This window comes from Amphiura filiformis, chromosome 1 (genome assembly GCF_039555335.1).
Source record: "Amphiura filiformis chromosome 1, Afil_fr2py, whole genome shotgun sequence".
Taxonomy (NCBI): domain Eukaryota; kingdom Metazoa; phylum Echinodermata; class Ophiuroidea; order Amphilepidida; family Amphiuridae; genus Amphiura; species Amphiura filiformis.
The window spans coordinates 69,424,506-69,442,566 of record NC_092628.1 but is presented as its reverse complement, the minus strand read 5'-3'; the positions used below and the strand labels follow the sequence as shown (position 1 = coordinate 69,442,566).

At 37.0% G+C, this 18,061-nt stretch overlaps 1 protein-coding gene across 3 annotated transcripts in view; it reads right to left on the bottom strand.

Moving 5' to 3' along the window:
• LOC140152142 (regulator of G-protein signaling 12-like) overlaps window positions 1–14,722 on the bottom strand; it is a 131,122-nt gene extending 116,400 nt beyond the window's left edge. For all 3 annotated transcript variants that reach the window (XM_072174442.1, XM_072174452.1, XM_072174445.1), the window contains exon 1: window positions 12,712–14,722. In XM_072174442.1, coding sequence (XP_072030543.1) covers window positions 12,712–14,718 — 2,007 coding nt within the window. In that variant the 5' untranslated portion in view covers window positions 14,719–14,722. The remainder of the gene's footprint in view (window positions 1–12,711) is intronic.
• Window positions 14,723–18,061: the final 3,339 nt, after the last annotated feature.

Here is an 18,061-nt window from a genome sequence, read left to right as displayed (position 1 = left end):
GCTCTTCTGCGGCCTGCCGATTTGGTGCTGTTAACAGCATAAACACGGAAGAGGTGTTCTGATTGGCTAAATGAATCACATCATCATCGCATCAGCACATCATTCGCCAATCAAGCTGCGTAGCATTGCGTGCAGCGTGACCCAGGCGTGTGACCTCGTTCTTTTTACGCAACGATCAAGAAAGGCAGCCAAACACTGCTGAAGGACCTTGCCGAATACTAATATATAGTAAAACATATCCAAACTAGTACAGTACAGGGTTTTCTTATAAAACTTTTTATTCTAAAAATAAGTGACATTACATAATTGTAATGCCCACATGGATTCAATGTACCCAGGAATAAACCATATATACTGTAAAAAGAAAATATTGTTAATGATATCCAGATATATTGCATTTTTAACTTGTAGCATCAAAGTTTTCAGGAAATCAGGCGACAACAAACAGATGTAGAAAAATGCTGTCTGTCTGATTATAATCAGTGATAATACGAAAAATAGGTTCACCTTTTGCAAAGCCTACAAATGGTTTTTGGAAATCTGAGAGTTACGCTTGTGTACATACATGTAGCAGAAATGTCAAATATGATACACATGTAGCTGTGTGGCCCAATAGTCCGCATGCTGGTGAACATACATGTATTAATCACTAGCAGGCATTCTTTTGAGCCATGCAGAATTGCAGATAGATTTTTAAAAATTTTAAAACAACTTTCGAAGTATACTGAACTTTTGATATAAAGTTATCATTTGATTGGCAATTGATGACCTCAATGTTCAATGGCTCATCACTGCCACTGCTCATTTCAATCATTACCCTGCACTTGTGACCCTTAACCTTATCACATTCAATTCAATTAGGGGGTGTGAAAGGGGAGGTTAGGATCACGCACACACTGCTTCCCTAAGCCTTGGGGAGAACAGTTTCTTAATGTCAATCAGAATTGCATGATATCCCCCTCCTCTCCCATTTTTTTTAAAAAACAAGTTGCATTCATGACACCATGGATATTGTCTCTTATCCTTTCTAAGTTTATAAGAATTCTGTAATCTCATTGGTCAAACACCACTTGGATAAAAATCTGCATTACCTGCATACATGTACTTAAAAAATTTAAAAAAACCAGGTAATATTGTATGTTTTATACACATGTCACTTGTATGACCCACCCTAGGACCCCCGGGGGATGTGCGTCATGGTTGGGTCATTTACCAACCAATTAGTGACGAGGGTACGGTCATTTACTCAATATATGCGCACAACATACCCCGAGGGTGCGTCAGTGTCAGTCAAAATACCTAAATGGTGAGTCAAATTTGCGTCATTTTCGACAGTCATAATCCTTAACATGTGCGTCACAATTTTGACGAGGGGCTCAGTCATTGTCGGCAAATGTCCGTCATTGTTTAGACGCACATGTGGGTCATGGTATAGTTAAATCCGACGCACCTTTGTAAAGTGACTCACCACCCCCGGGGGTCATGGGGTGGGTCATACAAGTGACACGTGTATTACCTGCATACAAAAATGTAGTCCTAACTCCTAACACACACTCGGCTTCTACATCTTAGATATTTTCCCGTATTTTGTGAACAAACTGGGGGTAACTGTTAGATGTCATGGTCATAGAGACACCTCCACCACCACCAGTTTGCTGTTGCCATCACTTCCACTTTGTAGCAACCATCAAAAGGGCATACACATATGTATATTTGTACGTACATGCAGCTCAACAAGCTACAGTAATTTCATTATAAAATGACACAACAAAAATATTAAAAACAGTCATTTTTGGCCAATGCAAATCGATTTTGACTAAAAATTTGTGTAAACAAATTGTAGAATATGTTTGCAAAAAAAGATTTTTAACAGATTTTTTAAAATCCCAAGCGACTAACCAGGGCTACCTCACAAGGCTGTCTGTCTTATATTAGAAAATTATCACATTATTATTCCATTGTGATGAAGTAAAACGTAATCGACGATCTTAAACTCCCTCCCTCTCCCTCCCTATGTCACAGGGTTTCATCTGTCAAATAAAGTGTGATCTGAGTCTACCCTAAATCAATAATGTATGTACCTGGGAAAGTTGTGCACTGTAATTCAAAGAAAATCATTTTCAAAGGAGGGGTGGAAATTCATCAAATTTGCACTTGGAAGACGGAAGTCTGTGCTAAAAATATTCAAGACACTTCATGAATCTTGGCATTCTTACTATTTGACCCATTTTAGCAGCCTTTCAGCAAGCTCCAAGCTTCATTTCTTTCTGCACTTCATCTTACAATTTAATAAACCTTACAGACCATGAAAGGAAACATTACTTTACTTTTTCTTTGTAAATATGATGCTAAACTGCACTTTGCTATCCAATCTATCAAAGACAACCACCGGGAGCGGGAGACAACCCAATTATGTGTATAGCAAACATGAAATGTACAATGTATATGTAGTACTTTACTATGTTCTTATTTCTATAGGGGTTTCTAAAATAGTAAAAAACGTAACAACTGACATGTTTTTTTGCAAACAAAGTAATAATATGTAGACCTACACATTGTACATTTGTACATAGTGGACTACATGTGCAGGTTTACATGTACATGTAGTCTTCACTTCAGAGCAGCCAGTTTGGTTCCGCTCCCTCCACACAAACAGTCTGCCAATGATCATGTATAACCCCGTTTCTGATTGGCTAAGAGGGCAACTATGTAAAGTCTATCAGAAACAGAACCAGAGAGATGTATCCCGGAACTTGAATCTGGGTTGACCTTCCGGTTGAATAATCAGCTATATGCGAGCAGCATCGAAAACCCACCGGTATAGCGTTTAGCGTTGTTGTAAAGGATGACAATTATCACAATGTGAATACAAGTGGTATTTTGAAAACTGGTCGTTTGCAAATCTGGATGATTGTACATGAAGCCATGGCATAAAGTTATAATACATTTGTAGCTTACATTCGTCAAAATTGTTCAAGCAGACGATTTAATTAACCAATTGAAAGTCGTGCTGGATGACGTCATGGGAAAAGTGTTAGCCAATCAAAAAGAACTTGTTCATTATCAATTATCATTGGCAGACTCTTTGCAGTGGTGTAGCATCATAAGGGGGTGGTCATGTCCCCCCCCCCCCAATTGATTGCAAAATTAAGAAAATCCCAAAGGAAAATTGCTGAAAAATAGCTTGTGCCCCCTCCTCCCAATCAGACCCGGTGCCCCCAACTCGCTGTCCCCCCCCCAATATGATGACTCACACTACGCCGCTGACTCTTTGTGTGGATGGAGCGTAACCAAACTGCCTGCTGAGGAGACGGTAGGTTAAGGTCCAGCCTATACTGTGTGCACAGCAGCTCTGCTTGGCGACATGATCTTGATCCATTCTGCCAGATTTGAGAACTTTGCTAAAAATAGAAGCTCATCATTTACTCATTATTTACATACAGGCAACCAAATTGGTCTTATGCACACTACATGTATGTAAATGATGACAATACGGATATCCATCATTTCTTGCAAATCACATCACATAAAATTTCTGATGGTTACCGAGTAAATTATATTTCCTGATTTTACTCTACCGAAGGAAACCCAATCTGACACAATCAAATGTAAGGATTTATTGAGTCCAAATATTGGCAGGCTCAATCAATTAAAGAATTTATCTGTGTGCAGTGAAAACAAGAAGTCCCTATTTATCTGTGTGTTATCTGTACTTTTTGAGGAGCTCCAGGTAACCAGGGCTCTTCAGAAGGCTAAAAATAATTGCTGAAAGGATGAAAAACTTGTAATTTTCATACTCAGACTTTGCAAACTTATACAATTTTACCACCTGCAGTGACAGTATTCCAAATTCAGGGTTTCATTTTATATGACCTGTTTTCGCCAGCCCATTCGGGGCTGGTACCTGTTTCAGGTTTGGGGTCAGTTTACTCAAGAGATTATATTTTAGTGGTATTGGAATGATTTTTTTTTTTTACTTTTTGTGGTTAAATTTTTTTTAAATATTTTAATTCGATTTGTTAGGAAAAGTAAGTATGTTTTGCCGTTTCAACGAACGAAAACGAGTGAGTATTACCAAAGTTATGTTTGAACTAATTAATTATGACTTTAAAAGTTTAAAGGCCTAAATGTGACAATAATAGTTAATATATATTAAGCTACTTGCAGTTCATATTATGCACTATGTGCGGGAGAGCCTCGAACTGGCAGCATACATGAATGGGAATTGAACTAGTCATAACGTTCTGTGTAAGGTTACATAATTCTTCCTTTCATGTATGCTGCCAGTTCGAGGCTCTCCCCGCACATAGTGCATAATGGCGGAACCGTGCAAGTAGCGAATAGCATCATATGGTCAGCAGAAGAAAATCTGACATCACCTATGATGTCATATCAGTGTCCTTGACCGGGGTCCTTACTCCTTGACCACTGAACAGCGTGATATCATGTTGATAACAGATCTATAGAATCATATCCCGGATCATATCACAGATTCTCAACAATCTGTGATCATATGGACCATATTGATGTGAAAGTAGTTATCTATCATATCCTGTGTCGTTTTATGGATAAAAATGACTCAAAATGTTATTGATGAAATGGTTGCTATCATAAACATCAGTTTTGTCTTTTCAACGGAAAAATCCGATGCAAAATAAAGTTTTTAGGGCCTAGCTATAATATGGGCATAATTTATGCATATAGTATTGAACAATGTACCCCATTTGACATGCACTTATAGATAAATAAATTGTCTTACTTTATTAATTTAATAACTTCTTTATTATAAATAAAATGACACATAACTATTTGATTCATAAAATTACATTCAACAAAATGATTGAAGAGAAAACACACAAGGCACTAGGCAGACTGTTATAGAATGGAGTATGTAAGATGCCATGTCCATAGCTTCAGCAGGAGTTTCCGACTAGCAATCAACATGATCAGCACATTCAGAAAAACACAGTTTAAGAGTGAAGATTGTAGTGAGTAACCAGTCCTTTATAAATGTGCTGGCCACTATCTATTATAATATAGTAGGCTTAAACTATACATTGCGAATTAATTAAGTTATTTTAAAATAAAATGTACATGTAAGTTAACTCAAACCGGCAGTGTATATATCGAAAGCAGAGAAATCGGACATTCCAAAGCGAAGATATTGATTTCGTAAGTTCTGGTATTACAAAATTGGAAATTGAGATATCGTGGGTAAAAAGCTGAAAAGACAAAAAACCCAACGACAACAACAACAACAACAACAACAACAAAACAAACAGACCAGAACAATTTGGAGTACATGTAATGAATTAAAAGAGTTGACATGAGATTAGGAATTAATGTTTTCTGCTGTTTCAGTGTGCATGTTCTCATCGTTGATGGTTTGGTGGACTGTCATGTAGATGTAAGCGTGATCCTAAAAATGCCTTTCACATTGACCAAAACTAATTACAAGACCTCTTCTACATTGAGGCTGGCTTTCCCTTTTAAAGGGAATTTTTATTAGAGGAAAATATCCAAAAGATGAACTTAAAAACCACAAGTATGATCATGACAAAAATGATCATTGACCTTTTACTGCTAGTGCTATTTTTAAATTTTAAAATTACTTATTAAAGCCATAGGCCTATTTGTAAAATGATGTTTAAAACACACACAGTACATACATCGATTGATAACACCAATGACGAAAGATGCAGAGAAGCATAAAACAATTAATTAATTAAAGTATCTCTAGAAACAAAAAACTAATATAGATCATCAGCCATCCATTAAACTGGTAAATCATGCGTATTTCCCATAACTAATAATGCAGAACAAGTTGTCTAGAAAACAATCCTGGATTTGCATAGTTGACTTGTCATGTTGTATACATGGAATTGTAAGGCATAATATTATTATTTAGACATGCAAGCAATTACTGATCTTTTCAACTGGATTGTTAAAGTTCAGAGTAAACTATAAAAATATTGTTCAATGCAAAATTCTTGAGTATTTCACAGTATTTCCCAGTATGTTGTTACTGGTATTTACCAATAAATACTGATATTTTCCACCTGCTCAATTATTCCACACACAATTAGAATTACCAGCAATGATAAAGTACTTGTCAATGCAAAATATGAAACATCTTCATCCATAGCATTGTCTTTTTTAAAGACAGTTCTTGTTAACAATATTATGGATCCCAAAATTAAGATGGCCCAAGAATGCATTACATGTACATATTTGTAGTTTTGTACACCCGATCAATTCAGTTTTAAAAAATACATGTACAGGAAAAAATAGTTGAAGCTTGTTTTCAATGAATTCGGTATTTATTTAAATGCGGCCGTTGCTGGACCAAATTATTGTAAAAAGAAGTAATTGGCAGACCTGCAGAGCACTTGCAAAGTATTTGTGTTTGTTACTTTATTCAAAACAGTTGGATCATTCCCTTTCTGTCAAGCTTGTTATGCCGCTGCAGCACTGATCAATCTAAATTCCAGTATCTTCAACTGAGTTGCAAACTTCAATTTTGTTCAATTCTTTGCACATCCATATAAACATTGGCTTCTTTTCCTCAAATCAAACAACTCACCCAATCAGTACAATTTTTAAAACAGTGACCAAAATATTATTTTCTAATATTAGATTTTGGTCACTTTGGACTATTAAATACCTGGTTGCAGGCCCTCAGATTGCTAGAGTGACTGAAAAGATTTTTCTGACTTTCTACAAACACAGGCCCATGAATTTGTTCTTTTCAATTTCATACCAAAAAAAACCCCATTTTTTGCATGGTTTTGTTCGCAACTCGACCACCTGCCCCCCTGCAGGACCAATTTCAACACACAATACTGCAGACCCTGCAAAATAGCAATGTAACACCTTTGTTTCCTTTTAGAGCCAGGTCCCTGGAAAAGGGAACACAATCAGTTTTCCCTAAAGCATGCAAGCAAAGAATTTTTGAAAATGGCTTTTTTGTCACTTCTGGAGATTTATCTTCAGAGGGGTTGAAAAGGTTACTGCTTATTCACAGACTTGGTCTATTTACACTTGCTATACTAACTAATGCTAATACCAGCTCAGACAATCAAACTGTAACCCTGGTGAAGAAATTATGTATCTTGAGACATCACCATACAGTACCACTATAACTCAAATAAGAAAGGCTATCAAATAAAAAAGATTAAAATTTACGTACGAAATGCAGGACTTAGAACATGTGCAAACTTTCAAACCAATAAATTACAAATTTCAACATTTTGCTGAACAAATACATAAATTATGTACTATGTAGAAGTTTGCAAAGTTATGGAGCCAAGTATTTTTACTATCATGTTTTACAAAATGTAAGTGCTACATTACCTTGCAAAATAAAGACCTTTTTGTCAATTTCATCTAAAAACTTCTAATACTTGAAAAGGGTATATGATGAACTGAACATTAGAATCGCTTAAAGGTGAACCTCATTGAAAATAAAGTTATATATCAATGGAAAGCTTATGATGTCAGGAAGCAGAAAAGAATATTTTTTATTTGCATAGCGTACCAGGCTAGACATAATCTCCATGCAAAGATTGGATATTGGCACCCCCTAAATTACAAAACGAAATCGTTCAAATTGGGCGCTTTCGTTGATGACGTCAGCCCAGGGACACACAGTTACTTCCGGGTTTGATTGTAAACACAATGTCCGTGTATTACTGTGGCATGCATCGGGCCAATGCACGTATTCAGTCATTGCAGAACTTTGACCCGCAATATAAATGTGCGCCAACAAGATCCCATCTTACTTTTTGGATGATTGGATAAAGGGGCTTATGTATAACTAATAACAAGTAAAAAAAAGTGGGATCATGTGGGCGCACTAATTCAATAGAGGTCAAAGTTCATACTTTGTGCCAATTTTTTTCAATGGGGATCACCAGACATGTCTCATAGAAACTTGTGTGAGTGCATTTCAGATGATGCTGATTCCATCATGGTAGTTGGTGAGAGTAAAAAAATTTTTTTTTTTTTTTTTTTGTCAAAATTTGCAAAATTTGAGTGAAAGGTTGCTGTATTTGGAAACTTTAGGTTAAGAATCGTTTAATTTTGTATGAAGTATGAACTTTGACCTCTAATGAATTAGTGCGCCCACATGATCCCACTTTTTTTTACTTGTTATCAGTTATACATAAGCCCTTTATCCAATCATCCAAAAAGTAAGATGGGATCTTGTTGGCGTACATCGTTATCGCGGGGAAAGTTCTACTTTTGTGCTGCACATAGGCAATGTAATGCCAATTCGGCACAAAGTATGAACTTTGACCTCTATTGAATTAGTGCGCCCACATGATCCCACTTTTTTTTTACTTGTTATCAGTTATACATAAGCCCCTTTATCCAATCATCCAAAAAGTAAGATGGGATCTTGTTGGCGCACATTTTAATTGCGGGTCAAAGTTCCACTTTCGTGCTGCACATAGGCAAATATGCATCACTTTGGCACAAAGCGTGACCTTTGACCTCTTTTATATTAGTGCGCCCACATGATCCCAATTAGCTGTTGCTTGTTTTTTGTCTCCTGGTCGCCAAAGAAGCTAGACGATGAAAAATAAAATTGGGATCTTGTTGGCGCATCTTTTTGTGATGCAGTAAAAAGCCCACATTGTGCAGCGAGTGGGAAAAAGAGGTCAAATTGACCTCCAAAATGAGGCTAAGTCCATTTTCAAAAAATCAGAAAAATATGAAGATCAAGAGATCCCAAGCTAATTTTTTCAGTTCTTGCAAAGAATTACCTCTTCTTTGATGAAATCCTATTCGGAGAGTCAGGTGACGTTGGCGCGCAATAATACAGGCGTGCAAAAATGTGCGAAAATAGGAAATTTTGACCTTTGACCTCTGTTAACTCTGTGCGCCAACGAAATCCCAAAAAATTTTTGCTGAAAAATGAAACTTGCCATGGAGGTCTTTAATTTCAAACTTGTTCGACTTGGGATCTTGATGGCGCAGCCCGTTATGATGCTTTGAAGTTTGCACGAGGGCGTTTTTCATCAAATCATTGGATTTGCTGATTTTGTGCGCCATCAAGATCCCAATTTTTTTTCTTGGTTTTTGTAATGTAACCATTTGGTACTTTAAAAAATGCAAAATGCAGGTTGGGATGATGATGGCGCATTTATGTTATGCACCTCCAAAGTTTACCATTTGCAAGTAAGGCTCAGAGAGGCTGAAATTTCAAGAATTTTTTCAAGCTGAACGAGGGCGCTGTGCACGCCATATTTTACATGTGAGTTGTTGATGCTAATATGTACCAAAATTATTTTTTAGAGAAAATTCTATTTTTTTTTGTATCACAACCCCCCTGATTTGGGTACATAATAAGGGAGACTGGCTCTTAATTTTTTAATTACTGCAAGACGATATTTTTTTAAATCAGACATTTTAAAATGAATCAAGAATATATAGGGAATGTCACAAACAACTATTTAATTTGTTATTCGATCATGTTTATTCAGTCCATGACATGAACGGTAGCAGCATTTGCGCATGGGATTGATCCCAGCCAAATTCAAACTCAATTACCCAGTTATACCCAGCCAGTTATGACTGATTTTGTCAAAAATGTACGGACAATTTATGTGTTGACAATAATTCTATTATTTCTAATATATATAGAAGGAACCAGCAATTTGAAGATTCCTCTAATTTCAAGCTTTATTGTGAAAATCAGACTTGCCGGGCAGCTTGCAAAGTACAGGAAGCAAGTCTTGTTTACATGTTTCCGAGTAGGATCACGTGATCATGAACCCTGAGCTTACGTCCACGAGCATTCCCAAGGTCATAGACGCGATTGATTTGGGTGCTTTTTGGGCGCTTAAAAAGACCAAAAATTCAATAATTTTTTTAATTTTTCAGCTTTATTAGCCATCAAAAAAATCGGAAAAAATAATTTTTAATATCCTGACATCATAAGCTTTCCATTGATATATAACTTTATTTTCAATGAGGTTCACCTTTAACATTTTTCTGAAATCCCAGGAAAGGTAAACTTCTGTAAAAGTTTCAGAACTTGTATTGTCAGAAGGTTCCCTCAAAGGGGCTTTCTGAAAGTTTAACCAGGGCTGTAACTTTTACTGTTTTATACTATTATACATATGATTTTATATAAAGGTGAAAAAAACCTTTCACTTCATTTTACAGATTATGTAACCTACATTTTGTACCCTGTGTTGGGTATCAAACCAAAACTTGCTATTTAAGCAAGTGCTTTCGTTGGGATGCTGACACCCTCCCTGAAACGTAAGTGTAACATGCTGAAAACTGACCGATAGTTTAACTTATTTTTTACAAACGTAATCAGACTTTTTGACCCCCAGTACTTTTAACAGGACATCCACGGCTGGATAAAGTGCACAATTTCCCGGGAACATAGTTGAGATTTCCCATTATTTCTTATGTACGGTATTTCTTTATTTAGAACTTCACAATACAGAATGTTCGTTTGTTCCCTTTATTGAGAATGTCATGAACAATGAATTCATTTGAGAAACTTACATAGTGAATACATGATACATGTATAGCCAAACATTTATGCAAAGAAAGCCTTTCATTGGCCTGAATCCATGAACTTACCTATTGTGGTAGGGTAAAAATACACAAAAATTAATTTTCAAGATTGATTTGGAAATAAAAACAAACAAAAAATCCTCAAAGCAGAGAGTATCGGTCCTTGAAGTGTGCAAAAATAATTAAGTTCTACTAAAAAGGTTTAAAATATCTCACACATGGTTTCCATGGCCATCCCATACTCACTGACCTGTTGCACAACAACAAAGTACTTTATACAATGTGTACTAAGGCTGGCATTTTCGGTCGGGTAAACGGGTACCCGCCGAGATTACATTACCCGGTAGGAAATACCCTCCCCAGGGTACCTGAATTAAAAAAAAAAAAAAAATTTTTTTTTTTTTTTTAAAGTTTTTATTTTTCGGTTTTGTAGTGTCCCTGGACCTAGACCTAAATGCTAGGATCATTCATGGTTGACCTAAAAAAAAAAAAAATTCAAGATATTTTGTTATTTTTAATATGAAAATTGATAATTTGTATTCATGTCATAGTCTATTAATGATTTCAAAATGCATTCAAATTCAATACATTTTGAAATCATTAATAGACTATGACATGAATACAAATTATCAATTTTCATATAAAAAATAACAAAATATCTTGAAATTTTTTTTTTTTTTTTTTTTTTAGGTCAACCATGAATGATCCTGGCATTTAGGTCTAGGTCCAGAGACACTACAAAACCGAAAAAAAACTTAAAAAAATAAATAAAAATAAAAATTTTTTTTTTTTTTTGTATTTCAGGTACCCGGTTACCCGCCCGAAAATTGCGGCGGGTACCCGGGTACAAAATTACCCGAAAATGCCAGGCCTAATGTGTACCAAACCGAAATTGATGACTTGTGTTCGGCCCTTTACACAGTAGGCCTGTATTTGAAGAAGATCATGCTTGAATGAGTCAATTTGTTACACTGCTGTAAATCCAATTCACTTATGATCAAAAGCTGCAACTTAATCTGGGAAATCAGCTTGGGAACCTGTTCTACCTGCTGAACTAGTCAGTGTTGAATTCTAATGAATAATGCCTGAACAATAATCACCAAAAGTTACCTAATGAGATTATATTATATTGGCACAAAAGTGTGTCTAACTTTAAAGTTCAGGACAAGTGTGTTCACTGTGTTGTTTTGTTGTTTGCCTTGTATTTATTAGCAACTTTTGTCAGGATATTATGTTTACAAATAAATTCTCATTCAAATTCAGCAGTGAAGTAAGATTAAAAATATTTAAAAGATTGCTGCAGTACACATGATATATTTTGTCAAGGTATAGATCCATGTGTTCCATACTGAACTCCTATGAAAATGTATCTGCTTGATGACAGGTTGCATCTTATTGATCTTGTTCCAACCTACAATGTCAAAGGGGTAGGCATGTTATTCAGATGGGGCATTATTCCAAATTGAGAAAAGCATGCATTATTTTCTGAAGGGGCATTAATTATTGTTTTATTTAGGTTAGGGTAGGGCCTACAGGTTAAGGCTATATATGCTTGGGTTTAACACCTCTTGCTTTATTTGGAATAACACCCCTGCAGAGAGCCCCCTTCAAAATAACAGGTAGGAATCATCAAAGGCAGGACAACAAGTACTGTACTCATCTCTTGACAATTCTAACACAGTCCATGTAGAATTTCAAAGAACATGCATGTATGTTCACATAAGCCCCATTATATCTCACTGAACTTCTTGAGATTATATCATACTTACTTAAAAGGTAGTACTACAGTACTACACCCCCTAATGAATTTTGTGACTAATTTTGAATTTTTCTCAAAAAATAACTACACACTGGTAACAAAAGTTATGTATATTATAGGGGCAAGGAATCCAATTACTTCACTGAAATTTCAGTGATTCAAGACAAGTGGTTCATTATAAAGAAATGAGGTACATTCTAGCGGTACCTCTTTTCTTATCATAAATAACGAACCACTTGTCTTGAGTCACTGAAATTCCAGTGTAGTACAAGTAACTGACCAGTGTGTTATTATTTTTTGAGAAAAATGCAAAAATAGTCACAAATTTATCAAGGGGTGTAGTGCCACCTTAAGGGCACAAACTGTAGATAAAACAAAAGGCAAACAAAATGAATTAAAAAAGCATGTCTTACCTGTCTCCATCTGACATGTCCTCCATCCTCCTCATCATGTCTGGTCCCATGCATCATATCAGTGGAACCGGTGTACAAGGAAAGACGTCCACTTGGTGGTAATCCCTTCACTCCCGCATCCATCCTAGGGGGCACATGCGGCTTGGATTTTATCTTTGGCTGAATCACTGGTCCTCCATAAGCTGTATTAAACATCATGTTATCTGGTCGACGATTGGGGTACCTATCTAAGGTAGCAGTATTATGGTTACTCCTATGAGGGGTAGCTTTGGTTTGATGTTGATGCTGCTGGATCGTGTTCACACTCTGTGGACGCTGTCTCGACGTCTGTTTTACAACTGAAGGACTCTGGAAGCCCACTGGATCTGGACGAGCTCTAGGAGTCAGTCTACCAGTTACATCTCCACCGGGTGAGATTCCACTCTGTGGAGACTTCTCTGCAGAAGATGGGGATGTTGCGTTTGAAGACATTGAGTATGGATCTGATGATTGCGACATGCTAAATTGATTGGACAGCCTTGGATTTATTGGGCTCGCACCAGGGATATTTCCACGTGCACGCTGGTTTCTAATATGTGCAGCTACATTCAAAATAACATGATCAGGCCCACCACTGTTTCCATTTGAGTCATGGTTCCCATTACCAAATCCACTATCACTGTTGCTACTATTACTGTTACTACGATTTGGCATACCCAGTCCTGCGTATGGAGATTGGCCATACACATCGGCATACTGCATAAGATGGTTCTGTCTATCACGATACAACTGCGATACATTGTGAAGGATTGGCTTCGAAGATGGTGGGAATTCTTCACATAAACCTGTGTCTGGATTAGTTGCACACTGCACACCAAACTGCATAGCATACTGCGCATGAATACTATGGTGACTAAGTTCCGGATCAACAAAGAAAACATGGCATGAACTTCCGATTGGTTCATCATCACTATCTATAGAGTCAATTGCATCCTCCGGGTTCTGCGCTGTGACGATTCCAAAGACGCGCTTGTCATCTGGACAGACACCGCTAAATGCAACTCTATCAGCAGGATAAAGAACAGTCACTTTGCGATTTGAATTGATCAAGGTAACACCAATTGATGTAATCTCCATCAGCATCAACGAATGGACTCGTTGTTCCATTCGTAATCTTCTAACGCATCCTCTGATAGCTTGTAAGCTCGCAGTTGGTAGGTTTGCAGATGCTGGGATATCTATTGACCCAAGGTAACCAACAACACATCGCATCATTGCTGGTTGGCTTACCGGCATCGGGGGCGGTCTCTGTGGAGATCGTGATCTTGTTGTAGCACGAGGCTGCATTGATGGATACATAATATTTGAGAGTTCAATAGGTGATAGAGCACGGTCTTCATCAAGATCATCCATAGGATCATACCTTTCATAAAAGCTATTATGATGAGGTTGAGCAGAATGTGATCTCATTTCCCCATGTCTAGATTTACGAGGCTTCTGCATCTTTGGTAGATTTGCATACTGTAAGGCTTCCTCGGCATACATCTGAGGTGATTGTCGGTACATATGATCTGGTTGACCAGTCTGGTTAAATGGACTCAGGTGTCCTGGAGCAAACTTTGAATTGTCTAAAGCAGCAGTTGCATGTTGAGGCATAGCGGAATACATGGGATGATGTCCATATGGATTTACAAGGGCTGCTCTCTGTATTTCTGCAACAACCATCTCTGCTCTGCTTTGAGCGCTAGGAGTTGCACTTTTAGATCTGTACTGCTGATGTCGAGTTCTGTACTTTCTTTGTTGAACATAATCTTCATCAGAGGAATCTGACATAGGTACAGCATCTGCAACAGTCAGACGAAGAACTCCCGATGTGCTACCAATAAGTTTGATAATCTGTTCATGGCTCATACGAGTTACATTCTCCCCATTTACTGCCATCACACAAACATCTGGACTTAAACCAGCTACTTCTGCTGGACTATCAGGCATGATGGTACCCAGAGCACAGGGGTACTGGCCAGTCATGGTAAAACCAGTAACCATTAACGTGCCACGGCCTACCTCAACCGCTTTTAAATTGATGTAATTCATTGGCGTTGAGTTACGACTTCTGCTTCGCCTGCCTGGATACATTGTGAACTTTATTGGTTTGATACTTTTCTAAGAAAAGAAGATAAATGCAGTAATTGGTAAAGGTTACCTCCGAGTAGTACAAATGATTTCTATCCTGCTACATTGTACTACCACCAGTCCATCAGTAACAAGTGTTCAGCTACAAGACCTGTAGCTTTCGTAACTTGTGAGTATTTTATCATCTTCTCCATTGCTATAAAGATAGATTCATATGCTGTTTCTCATGATCTAATCATATTCCATTGGTAAGTTTATTGATAATAATATCCACAACAAATTATCCAATGCTAGAATGAGCTGGAGTGAAAGTCATGAATGTAGTGGAGTAGAATGAAGTAAGCTTATTCATGTTATTGTATTTTGTAAGTTCTCTCTACCATGTCTGACTTTCTCTTTCTCTCAGATCTATCTCTGCAATCACCATGCAATGTGATACTGTTGTTTACAATAGTCAATACTTCTCCGTTACGTCTTTCAATCCGGCACGCGATCGTACATACTGGTTTATCAATACAATTTTTACGTACTACCAAAAATTACCACACAAACACAAGGCTAGATGATAGTAGAACACAACCGTCGAATTTGAACTCAAATTTCTCACTATCAACTGTTGTTAAGCACACGGCGTCTATATCCAGGAAAATCTCCAAGGCCTTAGATAACCCCTAGATTTGGTTCCGGTTAAGGAATTCAGTCACAGAACGTTAGAAACAATTTTTGTCACAGTTTACACACACGCAGAATTCTGTGCCTGGAATATCAATTGAGTTGATTATTGCATCGGACAACGGCTGATCACGTGATAACACGCCCAAACAATAGAGAGCTCCGCCCAAACAAATCATGATGTTGTATACAGCAATGCGGACCAAGTGGCTGTAATTTTAATAATACACCCAATTGGGTGTAAAATTAAGTGGATTGTTCACCTGTTATTGACCGATGATTGGCATACGAGATGGAATGCGGAGAGAACCAAACACCATCATGACCATGAACACAGGCAAGGGAAGATAGGACACCGTATTGGTAAACAACAATCGATATATTGTATTCCAACCAATAGTGATAGTCAAAGTTTTATTGACAACAAATAAAAATGAATAGCTATTAGTTTGTAAACATAATTTAAATTTAAGGTCCAGGGCGTAGCGGAGGGGGGACGTTCCCCCTTAACTGTCCCCCCGAGCTCCACCGGCCCCTAAAAATAATAATAGAAGAAAAAAAAAAGCAACAATTGCCCTGTGCATCTTTCTTTTAGCACGAAAAATACTATGATTTGGGCCCTAAGAGTGAATTACACAACTTTGCGCGCTTCGCTCGCACTGGCCCATCAAATAGCCCCGGCAAATAGCAAAACACACCTTCATTTGGGGGCTAAAATGAGTCTGAAATTGAAATTTTTCAAAAAAGCCTAGTAAAACAGAAACAAAATACGCTGGCATCCCTCCCAGTCCCCGACCCCCCCTAAAATTTGAATGCTTCCGCCGCCACTGGTCCTCACTTTAGTAATTTCTGGGAGTATCTGAGGTTCCAACTTCAACCCCCCACCCTAATATGTTAATTGATAAAGTTCATTAGACAGCATGAATCACTTTCAAGTGACATTCTAAGGGTCTAACCCCATAGTCCTTTTTTTTTTTTTTTTTAAAGAGCCTCGTCATTTTCCTCGAAGATGCTAAAAACTGCTAGCAATGTCAATTTTACATGAAAACTGCCAAAAAAACACCCTCCCTGGCCCTCCTTACTTTTCCAAAACCGTTGGAACAGGAAGTGGAACGATTTTTTAATTTTAGAATATAAGATTTATTTTATGGTTCTCGTCAGATGGTTTTCATGAATTGATCGGAAAGAGCTTTTTTTTTTTTTTTTTTTTTTTTTTTTTTTTTTTTCTTTTTTGGTTTGTTTGTTTTTAGTTGTTTTATTTTTTGGGAGTTTAATTCTTCTTCTTTTTCTTCAATGAAAAATGAGCATTGCTCCAGTGCTCGTGGAATGAAGGAGGCCCGCTTTTTTCCAATTGTTTGAAAACTTATTTAAATAAAGCTTTTTTCTAAAGCATTTCAAAGTTTAAATTTTTTTTTTTAATTCTGACAAATTCCAGAAAATTGAGGTGGGAGGGCGAGAACCAATTTAAAACTTTTTTTTGACCTTGTGTGGCCTATTAAATATACTAGGAGGAAAGATTCATAGCTACATAGAGCCATGGACGGTGAAGCTGGAGGGATGTATGCCAACCGCCAGGTAAAGAGCACGGATGAGACGCGCCCATGTGCGTCATCTTCTAAAATTAAATTTCATCTGCAATTTTCTTCTGAGCCTTTTCTTACGGTGGATTTAGTGTTGTTTAAGCAATGACAATTTCATCATGGGATGGCACTGATTCATTTTTCATGATTGTTTGAAAATGTATTCACTCAGAACGCTAGTCAACAGATTCTATTGCTATGCATAGTCGCGCTAAAAGTCGATCCATACATGTTGAAATCAGCACATTTCAGAGATACACCTTTTTGCTTTGAAATTAATTTTCTCGGTCAAAAATAAAGCAATATTTTTTCCTTCAGTAATGTCAGTTAAAAACGGCTTGGATACATTTTTTTAAATCCTGGTGTTAAAATTAGGCATGAAATTGTGTCTTTTAGTGTACGATTTTTGATTTTTATAGGCCTTAACTTCGACCGCGAGCTTTTTTCGGAATTCATTTTTTGGCGTTTCAAACTAATATAGTTCGCTATAAAGAAAGATGTTTCCCCCTTCTGTAAGTCACATCGTGTGGGTCTATATATATAATAGTTTTGTCAGAATTTCCGTTTTGACTTCCCCTTTTTTTCACTTGCGACTGCCAAAATGTCCAACCAGTACTTCATTTCTTATAACCAGCAGATATTTCGATATTTCTAGTGTGGCGAGTTGATTTTGACAACATGGTAGTTGGAATTGAAAAATGGTGCAATCAAAACCGAAATTCTGACAAAACTATGACATATAGCTTTATATGACATGTATGATGTGCTTTAGAAAGTTGGGAAATATCTTTCGTTAGCGAATTATGTTATACTTTGTAAAGCAAAAACGGTGACCCCCCCCAAAAAAAAAAGCTCGCGGGGCAAGTTGAAGCCTGTGAAAATCGAAAATCTTACACTAGAAGCCTACATTTCACACCTAAGTTTAACATCAGGGTTTGAAAAAAATATACAGTACCAAGCATTATAATTTTCTTCTGACATTTACC